This window comes from Rissa tridactyla, chromosome 1 (genome assembly GCF_028500815.1).
Source record: "Rissa tridactyla isolate bRisTri1 chromosome 1, bRisTri1.patW.cur.20221130, whole genome shotgun sequence".
Taxonomy (NCBI): Eukaryota; Metazoa; Chordata; class Aves; order Charadriiformes; family Laridae; genus Rissa; species Rissa tridactyla.
The window spans coordinates 153,938,258-153,955,556 of NC_071466.1; the positions used below are offsets into that span (position 1 = coordinate 153,938,258).

At 39.0% G+C, this 17,299-nt stretch overlaps 1 protein-coding gene across 5 annotated transcripts in view; it reads left to right on the forward strand.

Annotated features, from left to right (window-relative positions):
- The window catches only part of BICD1 (BICD cargo adaptor 1), a 184,727-nt gene that overhangs the window by 158,483 nt on the left and 8,945 nt on the right, over positions 1–17,299 (forward strand). Inside the window, exons 9-10 of one of the 5 annotated variants that reach the window (XM_054220429.1) lie at positions 5,225–5,233; positions 13,782–13,857. The exons of 3 other annotated variants lie outside the window; for them this stretch is intronic. In XM_054220429.1, coding sequence (XP_054076404.1) covers positions 5,225–5,233; positions 13,782–13,857 — 85 coding nt within the window. The remainder of the gene's footprint in view (positions 1–5,224; positions 5,234–13,781; positions 13,858–17,299) is intronic. One more of the 5 variants, XM_054220401.1, reaches the window with a different exon arrangement.

Consider the following 17,299-nt stretch of genomic DNA (forward strand, 5'->3'; position numbering starts at 1 on the left):
TGTTTTGAAATTTACTATACAAAACCATAAGTAGAAAATATAAAAGCTAAAACCCATAAAGTGATTTCTGCTCAAGTAAATGTTTATTCTGGAAAGCTGAGCAATACCCTATAGGACGATATATCTCTCTCTCAGTGCCAGCAATATGACAGCCGCCTTTGAGTAGTGCCATACAAGTAACACCCACTCAGAGGACAAGTGTAAAACTGCAGAGAGTCTAAACAAGACATTTTCCTAAGGAGTGTTGCAGTAAATAAACAAAAGACCTGGCTCCTGGGAGGAAAGGGTGGGGAAGGGGGAAGAAGCAAAGACTTTAAAATGTATAAAATAAATGGTACTGATCGTTCAGCAATTTATTTGCATTCTGTTGGTAATAGAAGACCACATGCTCGTTTTCTACCCCATAGACAGGAATCTGTTTCCTAAACACTGGCAGTGTCTCTGGTATTCTTTCCTCTTCATGCTGCAACAGAATAAACATGGTTTTCTTTCTGATGGACACTTGCATCTCTTTAAAGAATTAGATTTTGCATTTTCTGTATAGTCTAACTCCCCAGTTTAGCAATGTGAGGATCTAGGCCCAAAGATGGCAGTCTTCTAACACAAAATTTACAAGACTTTTCTAATTGTAATTGTACTTCCCATGTACAATTTACAAGAGTGCCAGGCCAAGCAGAATCAGGACTGATGACCTTTGTGTGAAGAAGCCTGACTGTATGTTGTAAATGCAGTTTAGTGGTCAGAGGAAGTAATGATTTAAAAAAGGACTGTGCTCAACAGATAGGTAAACACCATTTTCTGTATTGCAAAATTGTCAGTAAAATGGTAAAATACATGATCTTTGAATTTGGGACTGTGGGTCCTGACTGTCTTCATGCATTAATTTTATTTTTTTTCGCTGTTTTCATGGACCAGCATCTGATATCTCACGGAGCATCACAGATGCACAGACCACAGATTGAGAAACACTGACAGAGTCTCTAACTTTTTCCAGTAACAGACGCCAAAGGATGAAGCAGTGTGAAAAGTAGAATTATCCAGAAAATAATGTTCATCTGAAGTCTTACCTGGCACTTTAGGTACATCTCTACATACTCAGAGCATAAGGGTCTTGAGACAGCATTACTGATTTATGTTACAATTGTCCTCATGAATCTACAACAGTCCCAGCTTTCTGAATGCATGTGTCAGAATTTTATGCCATCGCATGACCTTAGTGTCAGCCTGTGAGACTGACAGGTTCAAAACAGAGATTTTTGTGAGCACTCAGATGCCAGTATTAGCAGGGTCCATGTTAGAATCAGGTTGAGGATTAGGTAGGGAATTTTTCAGCATTGTTCTTACCAGTTTCTGGAAGATTTCTTACTGTTGTTAACAGATGAAAGGAATGATGCACCAAGTAATATTTTTTTTTGCCATCTGTCTAATTATCTGTTTCATGAAAGTAAGGAACAGTGAAGGACATTATTCTGCTGGTTTTATAGGGAATGTTTAGAAGCCATGTATCAGAAAGAGTTTCTTTGCTCAGACTATTTGTGCAGTCAAGCAAGACGGCAAGAAATGTGGCAACCCACACCTGCTTCTTCATCAGAGAGGTTGCAAAAGAGCAGCATTCAAATTCAAACACTATGGAACAGAGTATAGCTTGGCTTGAGGCCATGTCCTCAGGAGTGGAGGAAGAATGATTCAAGCCTAAATTAAATGGAATCATGTTTTGTTTGGGGTTTTGTTTGTTGTTTCTTTTTGTCTTTTAAATTTGTGAACGATTTCCTTCACATTAATATTTCATCATCTGATGTGCAGGCTTTCCCTGTCCTTTCATTAGCTCCCAGTGTTGTGGAAACTGTAGCTGGGAATGCATTTGATGGAGACCAAGAGACAAAATAACTGAAGATGGCAGAGGGAGGAACCAGGCAGGTTCCCCTGCCCCGCACTCCCCGTGCAGTAGGCGAGCTGTGCACCTCTTTCTCTTGCCCTTTCTTCTGGACTTGGTGCTTGGCAGGAGAGGCTGCCTTCGCCGTGCTCTGGCCCCAGCTTTGGCTGCCGCTGGCTCCCTAGTAGGAAAAACCTGTGATTTCCTTTTGCTGCTTTCTTCAGAGGAAGACCCTGGCGTGAAGACTCCCTAGTGAAGACGAGCTGAATTAAAGACCTCTGAAGAAAGAGATTATCTATGCCTAATTGGTTTCCATTTAACTGCTCTCAACTTTAAAGCAGCATGCATGTCCCTCTGACATCAAGCTGTGGCAGTAGAAATTTACCTGGGCTTTCTAATTGAAGTAATAAATCCTTACCACTGTGGCTAAAAATACCACTCAGTCCATTTCCAAAGTATCATGTTTCATTTCCACTAGGTAGTAGTATGCATTTAGCTTTGCTGTGTGTTTCTTCTTTTCGTCTGTTATTTTCTATTATTTTTACATTGTAAAGTCTTTCTTCTGACAGACAGACAGAACCAGCTGCTATGTGCCCAACACAATTCCAGCCCATTTTTGCATGAGGCTGTTTTCAGAACAACGTGAAGTCAGGGCATGTAGAAAGCCTATGCCTGGATTTTACAGTGTGTAACACTGTATTAGAAAGGACCTTTCCTTTGCAGTTGCACTCAAACTCCTTGAATATAAAGTCACTAGATGTCTCTTAATATCCCACAGTCCCAAATATCAAATGTGCTTCTCTTGACTTCTTCAAGGAAAGAAAAAGTCAGAAAGAGTTTGCTGTAGGTGCCCTGATACCATTTTTTTCTCTGTTGGTTATTTTAGCATGGAAATTCTAAAAGGTGAATGTAAAGTTTTGGCTTAAAATTAAATCAATTACGGTCCTTGTGTGGATGATGCACCTGAAGAAAAAAGTTTCCCAACAGGCTTATGAGATGGAGAGTAACTAATGACTGCAGTGTTCTCCCTTAAACAGGGTCAGTTAAAGGGCAACTACGATCTGCCTGAGAGTCTTTCCTTCTTTGAAAGACCCCCCAGAAAAACTGTGGTAGATGCTTCTTTTCCATATTGTTTATGCTTGTAGGTACCACAGGGCAGATTTCAATATTTAAGAATCCTGCACAGGAAAACAGTTTGATTTGTAAAGTATTTCATATTTCCTAGGAAATCAGATCATAAGATCATAACAAACAGTCCTTTTCCTTCCACAGAATTCTGTACAGTCGTATATTTTACTTTATTAAAATAGAAAAAGGAAAGTAGCCTTAAAATGTGACACATTTCTCTCAAATTCAGAGCCCAGCTGAGGTTAGATGTTTAGTTGACATAACCCAGGCTGGCCCTACAGGTTTCAACAGACTGGTTTTATTCCAGTCACAAGTTTTCATTCTGTAGGGTTTAGATTTTATTGTTCTTCATTGTTAGAAGACCATTTCATAAAATGGTTCATCTAAAACTTATAAAAATAAAAACCACTGCAAAATTAAGTAATTTTGGGGAGCTGGTCATTTCTGAAAGCACATTAAACCTGAAAGTTTGCTTGCTTTTCAGGTGTCTTTCAAGGCTGTCTTACAGAATGGTGTTTAATTCCCACAAGAAGAGAGTAATGTGGAAGATAAAGACAGTATAAGGAAGTCCATATAATAGTATAGGAACTGCTCAAGCTCACCACCTACCATACATAATTAAGAGTATATGGTATATATTCTTAATATAAAAGTCATACAAGATTAATTTCTGCTGTAGTTGTATGTTTACAGGCAAATCAAATATGAATAACAATACGATACAAATAACTAGCTTTTGTTAGTTGGTTTGCATTCTTGCCATAAAATTCAATGTAATTTACAGAAATTTTGTTCCAAAGGAAATTCCTATAGAGTGTCCCTAATAGTGTCTCCAAGAGATAACTTACAGCATCTGTAAGTATATTTGTTAAAGCTAATAAGGAAAATGACAACAAAAAAATCAATCACCCAAATATGGAGGTCCTAAGAAGTCTTCCAATTAAGTCTTTAGGTTGGGACTCAAGGGGAATTGCTTAAGATTTGTCTTTGTTAATTGCCCTTTACACTGGAAGTGTTTTCACCTGTGAAGAATAGGTTAGAAACCTGGGAATGCACTGATCCGTTTGATGTAGCACAAACACAGTTTAACAGAACGAGGAGCAGAGTCTGTTGAGTAGGGTGGTCATTGGTGTTACAGGGAGTTAGGGGCTTTTGGTAGGCCATGTGAGGTGTTGAGCAATCTCTCCTGGCTCAAAGGATGAGGAATATGCTCTACTGCTATTTTAATTTGTTTTTTCTGGATTTTGAGCTTTTTCTAAGTGTAGCGTTTAGGCTATGATTTTCAGAAATATTCTGTAAAAAAAAAAAATGTGCTGTGTAATCAGAAGCTCATGTTCCTTCTCATATATTTTTCTTAGAATAATGTTAAAATGGAATTTATCATGTGGGGCAAGGATCTTGTCTTTGGCTGCTGCTTCTTTATATAGTTTGGGCAGTGCATAGATATAGGAAAGCATCTTCAAAAGAATATTATGGGTAGAAGCCTGTGTTAGGAAATGAAGCTGTCTTTACCCTCCCCTTTTGGATGAAGGGGTTGGGAGAATGACCGAGGGAGGCTCAGGTTGCCACCGCTCTCCACAGCGGATGCTTTCTAAAGAGATGAGCCTGTGAACCTTACAGCATTGGGAAGGTAGCGGGGATACATTTTTGATAGCGAGTTTGTGTCTTCTTTCATTGTGTGGTGAAAAGCGTTTAAGTTCAAGGTCTTTAGCTGTGCACATTTTTTATTGGTTTGGAAATATTTTGCCAAAAATAGTTCTAGCTTTGCTTTTGAGCTTAAGTACCAATGTCGGAAAGCTCCTCATGGATTTCTAAACCTTGCTACTGTAGATATTACTTCAGTACCTCAACTTTGGTTTTTTTATGTGCTTCTCAACTTTGAAACAGCAGGACTGTTAGAAATCTGAATACAGAGGAGAGCACAGCCTCTTTTAAAAATTATTGTGGAAGAAGTCATTTGAGGAACATTATCAGCTCAGACATGAATTTTGCTAGGATGGTCCTCTGTAGATCTTTATCATTGTTCAGGTCACCTAGTGAACATTTTAAAATGTTTCTTACTTCTCTTTTGTGAAGGAATTGTATAGATTAAAAGGAAAATCAACATGACTAGGATCTAGATACCTCCTTCTATGCTCATTTGTGTTAAAGGATTTTATTCTGAGTTCTAGTTCATGACCAATATGGATTTATCTGTACGTTAAGTGAAAGAGTTTATTCTAGAAAAGCAGGGTAGGTGACTAACTGAGCCAACACTACTAAATAAGATATGCAATCATATAGTATTTAACTAGTTAGGCGAGTCTGCTCTGATTGTTCAGTCAGGTAAGTTTGATTTGCTTCATCCAAGCAATGCGAAGCAGCTGGAGCATGAAAAGTCTTCAGAACCATTATTTCTGAAAAACCCCACAACTTTATTCTGACAACTCAAATTTACAGTCAGAGTGCAAATTGCCTCTTACCTAATAAGAGATCCGTGGATGATCCTTCTGAGTCCTTGGCTATGAATGTGTCGTATTTTTATTTACCGAGAATGTACTTGTGTGGATGGTGATCCTGTACCTGCAAGACGTCTCTGAGCTTGTGTAATCAGGCAGGCTGCTGGCTATTGCAAGGCTCGGGCGGTATTGGCCTAATCTCTCTCTGCTCTCTGTGAAAAAAGGATTTTATGTGGTTTTAGGAGGGTTTTTTGAAATCAAGTGTAGCCTTTTTTACCTAAACACGATGCTCTTAACAAAAAGGATAATTCAGCTATTATTGACTTACTGTCTGTGTCCACTTTTTGTTCTGCATTGTTCTATTTTTCTGTGGGTTTTGTAAACATGCCATATTTGTGTATATATGTGTTCATTGTTTAATGAGCAATATTAGTGCATATATACAGATACAAGTGTATGTCTTCCTGCTCTTGGGGCCATGTCCTGCATCTGATATGCTCATTTAACTACGCTTAATGAGCATTACATATTTATACCATTTCAAGCATGGTACGTTGTCCTTGTGGAGGCCGTTTTGAATTTGAAGAACAGTATCCTTGCCAAGGACATTAGTTGGCTGTAACTGATGAAGAAGTCAGCTGGGTAAATGTACTTTTACCTCTTGGTGCCACTGTGAATTAGGACCTTTTTGCTCTATGCTTTTCCTCTCTTGCTCTTAACTTTCCAGTTATCACTGATGAGACCAGAACCATACATTTCATGCTGATCAATATAATTTAGCTGTTATGGCATGAATTCACTGCAGTTCTACAAGTTTAGTTTAATTTCTATTTGTATATTTCACTGTATAAAGAAAGCAGTTCTGAAATAAAACCTATTTCTAATAGAAGACCCAATCTGTTTGTTAAAGAATTAGAAAAAAAAAAAAAAAAGGAAGAAAAAAAAGATTGCAGTGATATCCATGCCTTACTGCTGTATATTTTCATCAAAAGGTTATTGACATTTTTCTCTATATATCTAAGTTATGACATAATTGCTGAATGGAATGTTTAATATTAGCATCATTTGTTGATGTTCTCCTGTAAAATCTTAGACTTCTCGTTGTTTCTAATTGAACAGGTATGCAGGTGACACATTGTACCTTTAAGGCGTGTTACCAGATATTTATTGCTTTCTGTGAAAGTTTTGGGCTTTGGATTCCAGTGTTATTGATTAACTAAAACAGCTATTGAAATCTCTTGAAAATGTTGGTAACAAAAGCCATCCATCTTTACTTTCTTTTATGACAAGGTTTAATGTGGTTTCAATACTTATTTTTACCATCAAATATACAGGAATATTCAATATTGTGCTTCTCATCTCATAAAATAGGCAAAGCTGAAGTGAGCCTCTGTTTAAATTAGACATGCTGACATTTTAGCTCTCTAATAGAGCAGTTCCTTGGGAGGTTGTGATGTATGGAGTGAGCTCACCAGCATTTCTTTAATCAAGACTAGTATCCCTAATTGTAAGTATCTCCCTATCTGCATTTTTTAGGGCTATGAAAGCTTATAGTTGTACCCTATGTTGTTTCTTCCAAAGCCTACTAAAGTTACGGTTCCCACTGACTTCAAGTTTTGGATCAGGCCCTTCTTTACCCGTAAAATAGTACAAGTATTTTTGGCTTGGACGTATTTGTGGCCATCTGAAATGTATCCTAGACACTTACGTTTCCATGAAAGATGAGTAACGAACAAGACAGAAGTGTGATGATTTCTGTATTTTTAAGACCTTTCCCATTCTGAAATGTTTACAGTGTGTGTCTTTTAGTATTTATTTCATGAATCATCAGACCTTTCTAAATGTGCTTTTTATGAACTGTATATAAAAGAAAGGAACTGAATACATGTTTTCAGCTTCTATCATTTCCATTTCTGCTATTTTACTAACCCATTATTTAGCTTCTCAGTGGATTTAATGAGGAATTATTTAAAGCATTCACAGAAACTATTTGAGAAATAACATAAATACGTCATGTTATAGAAAGTTTGAAAAAGCATGCAGAGCTGACAAGAAACCTCTTAATGTTCTTTGTAACTGGAGAAAAATGCATTTCACTAATTTTGCTAGTGACTAGGTATTATTTATTTTAAAAAAACCCTATTCTTAACATGAGCTACAGCAAACAGCAAGGTTCGGATATAGTTTTTTCACTATATTTTGAGCTATCAGTCACATTACCACTGAAGCACATGGACTGATGGGGGAACAGCTCTCTAGGTTGGGGCTAAGTCAGGTCTAAAAAGAAAGCAGAAATCAAGTCATGCAAAATAAGGAAATAAAGGGAAAAAACACTCCATATAGTGTAGCTGTTGTATAGATGAAATAACTCACTAGAACACAGCCAAGAAACTTGACATGACATGACCTACTAAACTGTGCCTGTGTTATGTGTCAGATAGTGATGCTCCATGAGTTGGTTTGTGGAAGTTGCCAAGACAGATAGCATTTCTCCAAATGCTATAAGAAAATAGCATTTAAATACCCTACCTGTTCCAGTAACCTCAGTCACCTGCTTTTACTCCTGAGAAGCATTTACCAGAAGTCTCTCTTATGTTTATTCTGTCTGACCTTGTCCTGAAGGTAAAGATCTGAGAGGAGGAGGAGCAGGAGGAGGCCTGTGTCAGAAGCTTGGACGTGTAAAAAAAACAGTGGGACATTCCCAGGCCATTCCCAGGCAAGAAAAAGAGTGGACATGTGGAGATGACAGGAGATGAGGATTTTAGATGCCTCCTACTGCTGGCCTATTACACCTTAGTGCAGTATGTAGATATTGCTGATGCCTTCAGCTCTCTGTGTGACTTCAGCAGCACGCTCAAATCTCTTAACCTTTATTCCTCAAATAATTTTTGAGAGGACTAAGAAATAAATAGTGGAAGAACTCATTGTTATTGAAACATCTCCAACCAACAATAATCTAAGACACCAAGTTTCTCTGAATAGCAACCTTAAGATATGAGTTAGCTGGATATTTGCAAGGCTTGACAAAGGAATTTCACAATAGATTAGCTCAACCTTCAAGTAAGCCAACACTGATACATGGTTGATAAATTTATCTATCTCCATTCAACGATCCGTTATTCAGTTTAATGGGAACAGAGGTAAAACTCAGATAGTGGGAAAAGCCATAAAATCTGGGTACTGGAAAACGTCTGTGCAGGAGCTAACTTGCACCTGGTGAAGTTTATTAGGCTGCCTGTGTGCTAGCCCTGCCAGAACAGGGGTGGCTCTTGCGGAGCTGTGCAATGGCTCAGTCCCATGGCTCAGTCCCCCTGCACTGCTTGTTTTATTCCCAGGCCAGGACAACCCAAGTCAATCCTGCTCTGAGAGAGCCGGGGTCAATAAGGCCGGCCAGGCCCTGTGTGGTTGCTCCACTGTAGTCCTCTCCTTCCAGGGATGGCCTGCAGAAGCACAAAGCTGCCACCCAGCTTGCAGCTGGCAGACCAACCAGCTGAGGCTGTACACAGGGCAGAGGTAACTGTGTTATTTCCAGACCCGCACTGACCCTGGAAGCAGGATAAGGCAGAGACTCTTCTAATCTTTGACCCGTGCCATTGTTCGTGCTTTTTTCCTAAGGTAAGCCACAGCTGTCCTCTCACCACCTGTTCTTTGCGATAACCATTACCACTCAAAGTTCCTCTTGGCCTTGAAGAAGATCAAAGTGTTCTTGGCACTCGTTAGAAAAACAGCGATAAATTATAAGTGAAACCAGCTAGTCAAATAACGGTATAAACTTATGTCCCTGTCCTCCCTAGACATAAACAGTTTTGGGACGTTTCTCATCCTGTCAGATTACACTTTCAAAGCATCTCTACAATTCTCAACTCAGCAAGGTGGGCAAGTGTTTTAGTACCCTCTGCCCCATTCTTCTTAATATTTCGCATTTGTCTTTTGTGTTTGGAAGTTTTCCTGATTCCTCACCTTTGAATAGAAATGATTGATTTTTTTTTCTTGTCTTTGTAGGACTTGCTGTGTAACGCAGCATGTTTCTGCCTCTGCACAACTAGAAGGCTGCTGATTTGTTCTTTGCCCGATACTTTTGACTCATCCTATTAACCATTCATTCTTTCCCATTAAATTGACATCTCGGGGAAGAAAACAATTCATTACAGCTTCTCTTTTCGAGTAAATTGTCAGTAACATCTTCATAGGCATGCTATCAAATTCCTCAAACTTTATGAACCAACTTCGATTGACATTGGGTAGCATGACACAAAGTGATATTGCACGAAATCTTTTAGCTAGGAAAGAAGGACTTTCTGTTGGCTTGCAGTGGTCAATGGGGTGCTAAGGAGAGTTTGCTTTAAAATACTGAAAAAGCCTCAATCTCACATTTTGTCGTAAGCATTTCTTGAGAGCTCTTCTTTTATCAAGATCAGATTTTTCCCAATGTTTTTCATATCAGAAATACCAAATATGTAACAGTACCTGTAAAAGTGTTGGATTGTGTTGTTGTTTGACTCTCAGTTTTCCCCTTTCAGATAAAAGAAAAAAGCTCTCCATTGATTAATTGAACTAGACGCAGTTAAAAGTATGTTATGTATCAGTTACTCATTCACAGCATCCCCACTGCTTATCTTGGGATTCTTACTAGTCTCGGTCTTTGACAGCTCTGTGTAGAGATTAGTAATTTACTGAGTGTCAAAATGTGCTGAAATGTTCCATTGCAGCGTGCTTGGTCCTCAGCAGATGGGATTGAAAGTGCTTGCGCGTAGATTTTTCACTGAGGACATTGCTGATGTCAACAGAAGGCATGCCCATCCCTTGGATGCTAATAACCCAGTTAAGCAGGCCTGTGTTGATTGGAGTCACCCAGTTCACAGACTGGAGGGCAGAGGACACCTTGTGACATGAGGGAAAAGCATTGTTTTTGTGGCTGAGCCAAAGGGAAGCACAGGAAAGTACTTTTTTGTGAGATTTGCTCTCGGCAGATAATTTATAGCGGCACATTCAGTCCTCATACGAGCAGATGTAGCTTCTCTGAGCGTGGTATTTTTAATGCTCTTGTATCAGGAGCTGATTAGCCTGATTAGGACTGGGCATTAGATTCCAAAGGAAAAGCAGCACTGGCTAATCTGAGAGAGAGGAAATCTCTGAGCCCTTTACACCACCATTGCCAGCAAATGGCTAAAATGTTAAGAACTGGGAAATGGGAACAGGCCTAACAAATCGTACGAGTCAAGCCCCAAAGCTTCAACAGATGTGGTGGTGTACGTTGCCTGATACTGCCACAGGACTCAGTACGGACTCAAATCCTGCTGAATTCAGTGAAAACTGGCATATGCATTTTTGTGTGCAGTAGCCGTTCTCTGCCATTTGTGGTTGAAATGGTCACTGAACTTCATTTCTTTGGTTTATGTTCATAGAATTGTAAAAGGGTTCTTAAGAGATTGGCTAACCCATCCCCTGTCCCCAGTAGTTTATTTCCTCACAGCAGCTGGAGAAGATAGAGAAAAGAGATAATCTGTATTTAATAACTTTATTAATCATTTTGTTGATGGTGTTCTCTGAAGACACACCAGAAAGTTTAATCTGTGTCTTTTCCCCAGGTGTCTTCTACATAAATAGCAAACTGTCTTTTGACTCTGTAGCCTGACTGATGCTCCCTGAGATTTGAAAAATGATGGGAACGGGCTTCCTCCAACGTGATTTTTAATTTTTTTTTTTAATTTGTTTTTATTTTTTAGTAAAAGAGAGCATGTCTTTTTTTCGTTGTCTTTAGGGTATGTGAGGTTGACCACACAATCAGTAAAGGCATCTTTGAAACTTTTAACCTGCAACAGAGTATTTCAGAAAGAAACAAACATTCACTTGATAGAGGCAGTTGTTCCTTAGTAGAAGGGAAGGACCAAATGCTGTCTTCTAGTTTTCACCGTTAAAATTACTTCTTATTACATTGTGTATAAACTGTCTGGCATTAGAGAATAGGGTTATAAACCCTCCAAAATATTTTAAAAGGATTAAATATAGAAGGAATAAAGTTTAGCTCTGACACAGCTACTTGGACGTAAGTCGATAAGAGCTCCTTTGAATCTGAAACGTGTATAAGTAAGCCATGTGCATTCAGCTTAGCTCTTTCCTAGCGTAATCCTCAAAAACTTCACTCCTGAAGGATGTAGGAGAGCTATTCAGCCATCTGAAGTCCTGTGGATCACCAGATATTGGACTGATGTAAGTGAGTGTGAGCCAGGTTGCGTGAGCGTTGCTGACGCCAGGTAGAACTGTTGCTTCATGTGAAGTCGAGGGAGTTTGCTCACATCGAGTACTTATTATCCAGGTTTCATAATGCTTACAGAATCTGGCGCTCTATTCACGCGTTCTGCCAAATGTAGCAGATGAAGAGGCATCATAAAATGTTTGCAGGATGTTTGAGATATTAGAATAGGATCATAAATCAGGCATTTGCATTGTTCTGGAAAAGCCTGTCAGAACAATTTCTTCTGTATTTTTGAAACCCGTCTGCACCTTTTCATCACATCATAGCATTCTGTTCTGTATTCCTTTTCTCGCTGACTACCATCTATAAGATGTCAGGGATGACTTTGCTTTGGACTTCTGCAAGGTAGGTTTTTTTTTTAGAAGACGACGTTAATTTTTATTATTTTTTTTATTTTTGACAGTCATTTCTTCTTTGCAGTTAGCCTGCTCTGTCTATCCCCCTCAGGCACCTCTTTTTTTAAATTGAGCTTTGTCCTGAAGTGACAGACCCTTCTATTTGTGGCTCAAATACATTGCAAGCTCTTGCACTTCTCTGCTACAAGACGTACTGAGGACTATAGTGGTTATCGTGGCAAATGAAAGAATGGCACAGTATCCTTTCTTATTCCATTTCTGCTTCCTGATGCAATGGTGTCAGCACAAACTGTGCATGTATGTTTCTGATGTAGATACCTGTGCACTTGAAAATCGGTCCAAAACCCTCTCCTAGCTGAAGTGTGAAGAAACTAGTGATTTGGGTACACTTGCTTCCACCCACTGGAGGTCAGCACAGATCTTTGTAGGAAGTAGGGAGAAGGCTCTGGGGTTTTGTGTGAAAAGGAAATGTCTGGCTATGATGCTCAGTGTTGCTAGGAAGGTGTGTTGCTCTGCATTGTACCTAATGTCATTTCAAGACTCTTGACAGCAAATTACTTGCATGTTCTTCCACTTGATTGAGACAAAGAATAGAAGTGGGTTTTGGAAAACATCCACATTGTAAAGAGAAATTACTGGTGTTGAGCTGTAAGTAGCAGCCAACTGAAGAAAAAAAAAATAAATCAAATTCTTTCCAAGTACGTGAAGTCTAGTCATCTCATTTTTAAGGTTCAGGGGAAAGTAACTCCCTTCTGCTGAAGAGTCAGGTTGAGAAACAGGTTGAAGCAGTCAGAGAGGATGATAGGTCTGCAAACCCTGCTGGAGACAAAAAGTAATCTCCAGTAGCTTTCTAGGTGGTCACAATTTCACCCATAGATTTTAATGTTCAAGAGGACCCTGATGACTCCGTTGTCTGACAATCCGAATCACGCAGGCAGTGGAATGAAAGGCCAGACTGCTGCAGGGAAAATGATCAGATCTTGAGATTCGGAAATCTTGGTAGAAACTAGTGAGGTAGAAAGCAGAGTTGTCTTGCCCAACTACTTTCATGAAGTCTCACAAATATTATTGAGTTTAAAGCTGTCTTCATATTCCAAATGCCACAGTAAAACCATCGCAACCAAGGATTATTTGGCTTTACTGTTATTTAATAAATTAAGCACTAGAACACAGCTTTGCAAGTGATTAATGTGGGAACTGCTTTGGCAGAGAATTGACAAAATAATCTCAACAAAACAGTAAAAAACAACTGTATCAAGTTATCCCTTTTCCCTACCAAAAACAATCTCATGAGCAATATTTAGAAATTGTGAGGACCACCTTGAAAGCTTTTTCTCGAAGGCCATAATGAGATGGCATCTGTAATTGTTGTTATATGGATGTAAGTTCTCTGGAGAAATTTTGAGTAGCTTTATTGACACTTTTTATATTAGATGTAAGCAAAACAACTTCTTCACCAGCAGAAGAATGAGAAGTACAAGGTCTAAATGCAGATCCTGAATACAGCCCATTATTGTAAGGGAAGACAAACAAAAAATGTCTCCACAGATGCTTCTGAAAAGAAAAAAAGGCAACAGCTATCAGAAAAAAGGTGTTTCTGTCAGATAAGGAACCAAGAACACATTCCTCACTAAATCTTTCCATCAGATGCGTAGCCTGTGTACTACTGTTACTAACCCCTTGCCCTGTAATCTCTCTGTATATATGTCTAATTTATCAGTTTCTTGTAGATTGTCAGCAGCCTGCTGCCTCCATACCGCCACACGGCTCACAACTAGCCAGGGGGCCAGATTGCCAGACTGTCAGGTAAACTTAACTAACTTTTCTCTTTGCACACAGCTGCATGTACGTCTGCACCTCCCTTCCTCTTCCTTATACAAAAGCTCTTCACTACACTCCGTCACTAACAGCAAACTTCTAACGACTTGAGGAGCAGTGATATTTTCTGCAGTGACAGTACGAATGTAAATCACGGCATGCACGTACTTATATCCATGTAAAAATATGGAAAAGAATGCAAAGTTGGATCTCGCAGTCCTCATTTGGGCTTTTTATGCAGACAGTTTCCCAATGATGCCAAAATAATAATGGTTTTATTTTGTCGCTAGATAAATTTACATAAATAGAGGATGTTTAATTTTAGGGGTAGGAGTAGGCTTCCCTTTTTGTAAGGTGGTATTTTAAAGGCATTTGTGAGATTTTAGCAGACGCATTTCAGAAAGCTCTCCCTGACCTGGAAACTCTGACTCACCACAGTCAGTTCTTAATCTTGTTGTTAAAAGTAAACTCCTGGTGTCCTTGCTCACAGGTGGTGCAAAGGCTAAATCACGCTTCTGATTCAGTTGAGTTAATCAAGGCACAAGAACAGACCAAAGCAAAAAGAGATTACAATACTTTGCTTTATCTGTTCACGGTATATTCTGTGCATATATTCACTTCTGCCTATACTCTCATTTGAAATAGGTTACATTATTTTCAGACCTTAGCCGGATCTGTAGCGACCAAGTCGATCTATAGCCCTACATGTAATGAAGCTATTTCCCACGCAGCACTGAACTCTGCGTGTGCGGAAGCCTGCAGTGATGCCCACTGGGGAATGGCTGTGGTGCAGCTTTCAGGCTGCACATCAGGCTCTGCTGAGCGCTAATTCTGCGAGGCGCAGGAGGTCTCCCAGTAGCCTCGGAATGGACGCTTGGTTTGTGCCTCTCTCTTACTGCCTATAAAGTGGAAGTATTATTAACTTCCTTACTCTGTATGGGTATTATGAAAATTTTACTGAGAAGTTGGTGAAAGCTCATTATGGTTGCTAAGTACCACTTACTGGTTTGCAGTTTGGAGTTTTACAGCACACTGAAAAAAAGTTACTAGTTCCATTTAAAATCCTTAAAATCCCTGTGAAGTGATTTCTGCTGTATTTTAGATGTTACAACAATTTGAGAATATCACTAGGTGCTTTGGATACACAGAAGTCTTATTTTAACCCTATTTAATTTACCATCATAAAACCAAAGCCTATTCTGTTCCTTCCAGAGCTCTCCTGGGGGAGAATGTGCCCTACTACCACCCGTCTCTAAATACTAACAAATATTTGCTCCTGCAATTTCAAAAATTCATCTCAGAATGGAAGACCTGCCTGATTTACTACTGCTATACGTTTGTCTGCAAGCATTACCTTGTACCTTGCAAACAAACCCACAGAAAGGGATGAGGAGAGTCTCAGGGTTTTCTGGTTTGTCCCTGAATTTTGCCTCAGTTAGGAAGGACCTCACTAGCTACAACCAGACCTGGAAGTGTTGTTCGAGAGGACTTTCTTGCCATGTTTCCAAACCAAAACTCTGGTATATGGGGAAAAAATAATGATAATTAAAAAGATGGTTCATATTTTTAAAAAATTCAGATCAGTCATCCCACAAACAACACACAATGTATTTAGCTGAACTATTGACTTTCAAATGACTTTTCAACTGATACTCTTCTGGCGAAGTGAAAACAACACACTATTTTTCATATATTTACACTGTTGCTTGTCTCAGCCACATAGCTGCACAGTCTCATAAAGAGTGAAGTGTAACAACAGATTTAATGCAAGTCAGCATGATGTCAGGAGTTCCTGAGTGCTTTAAATAAAGCAACTGAAATCTGGAATAAAAACTGAAGGCTTTTAAAGAACTAGTTAGACTTAATAAGGTTCAGATTTTCTAAATCCACTAGAGGAGGAAGACAGGAGCATGTACTGCCCGTCCTCATCCTCTGACAGTCCCTGCTGTTATGGCACATATGCTTTCAATCACACGGTGCTGAAAAATGAGGCAGATTAAAGCTCTGCCCAGCCCCGAAGTCGCTCATTTTAAGAGAGAAGTATGCTGCTTGTTTTTTAAGTCTCTAACATTACTTTTGCAGTATTGTGACCTCTCAGTGGCATTTCACCCAGCATTAAACAATAGCTTGTTAAGATTTGTAATTCACACAGATGTTTTCTGCATCCTGCAATATGTCTAATCGTGTTCAAACTAGTTAATATGCCTGATCATAACACGGATAGGTTCACTCTGAACTTTAAGATCAAATACATGAGTTTTCCCTCATCCATATCTGTACTGAATTTTAAGTGGGACTTGCGTAGCTCTGATTTTCTAGTAATTGTGATTCCAGTGCATAGGCTTTGGTGAACCTCACTGGAAAAGCTGTGAACAGTTTCAAGCCAAATGAAAATCCAGGACACATCTTGTCAATTTATTTAGCTATACATCTGTCTGTCTTTTTGTTTAAGTTTGCATATTTCAACTGGAACTTGATCTGGAGAATCTGTGAGAACTTTTCTTAAGAGATTTTTCTAAGTAAAGTGATGCAACAAGGCATGAAAGTCTTGCTCTGCCTTCCATGTACCACCTCAATTTCTAGGTCCAGGGCAAGCAACCCAATCTGAAAATTGCTGGATGATGTTCTCCCTTCCTAGCATCTGTAGCTACCTGTCTGGTGGACTGTACTGCAGAAGACTAAAATATTGGCATCAGCCAAAATTAAATAGATTGTGTCTGTCTTTGAATCGTGTTCAGGTTTCTGTTGAATGCAGTGAAAACCTCCTTTTCTATATTAGAGGCCAAACTCTAGACCCAAGTTATCTATGAATAAAAACAAACCCCCAAAACCTGATACTGCAAGTGAAATCAATGCTAATTTTTAATAAGAAATAATGCTTTTATTTCATATATAATAGGAAATTAAAAATAAGGCAAAATATTACTGCGTGCGAAATTGTTGCATTCTGAAAATATCACTGGTCTTTTTATATTTTCCATTGCTGATTTGTTACAGTTACAATCAATGCCAGACAGTATTGCATGCGAATGGCATCTTTAAGACAAAGAACAGAGTACTTACTAACACCGAAGGGCTTTGCATGCTATTTTCCAATTGATTTTAGAAATACATGATTAGCATTTTGAGTGCTGGGGGGACAAAAAAGAGCTGCTTAAAAGCAGACAATAATACTAACACAAAAAATGACACAGACTTCATTCTTCAACTGAATGAATAGATCCCCAAATGATACCAGTATTTAAAGAGAGGTTTACAAAAAAGTCTGTTAAAAACAGATGTTTTAAAAGCCGCATGTATCCCATGGGGGGAGTGTAACAATGTTCTTCCTTATTCTGAGTTAATAGTTAACAGTTTCAGGTTCTTCCATGTCTCTCTATTGCTTTGTGTTACTGATCTCACCTGCCATCCTCTGCTGCCCGTGGCTGTC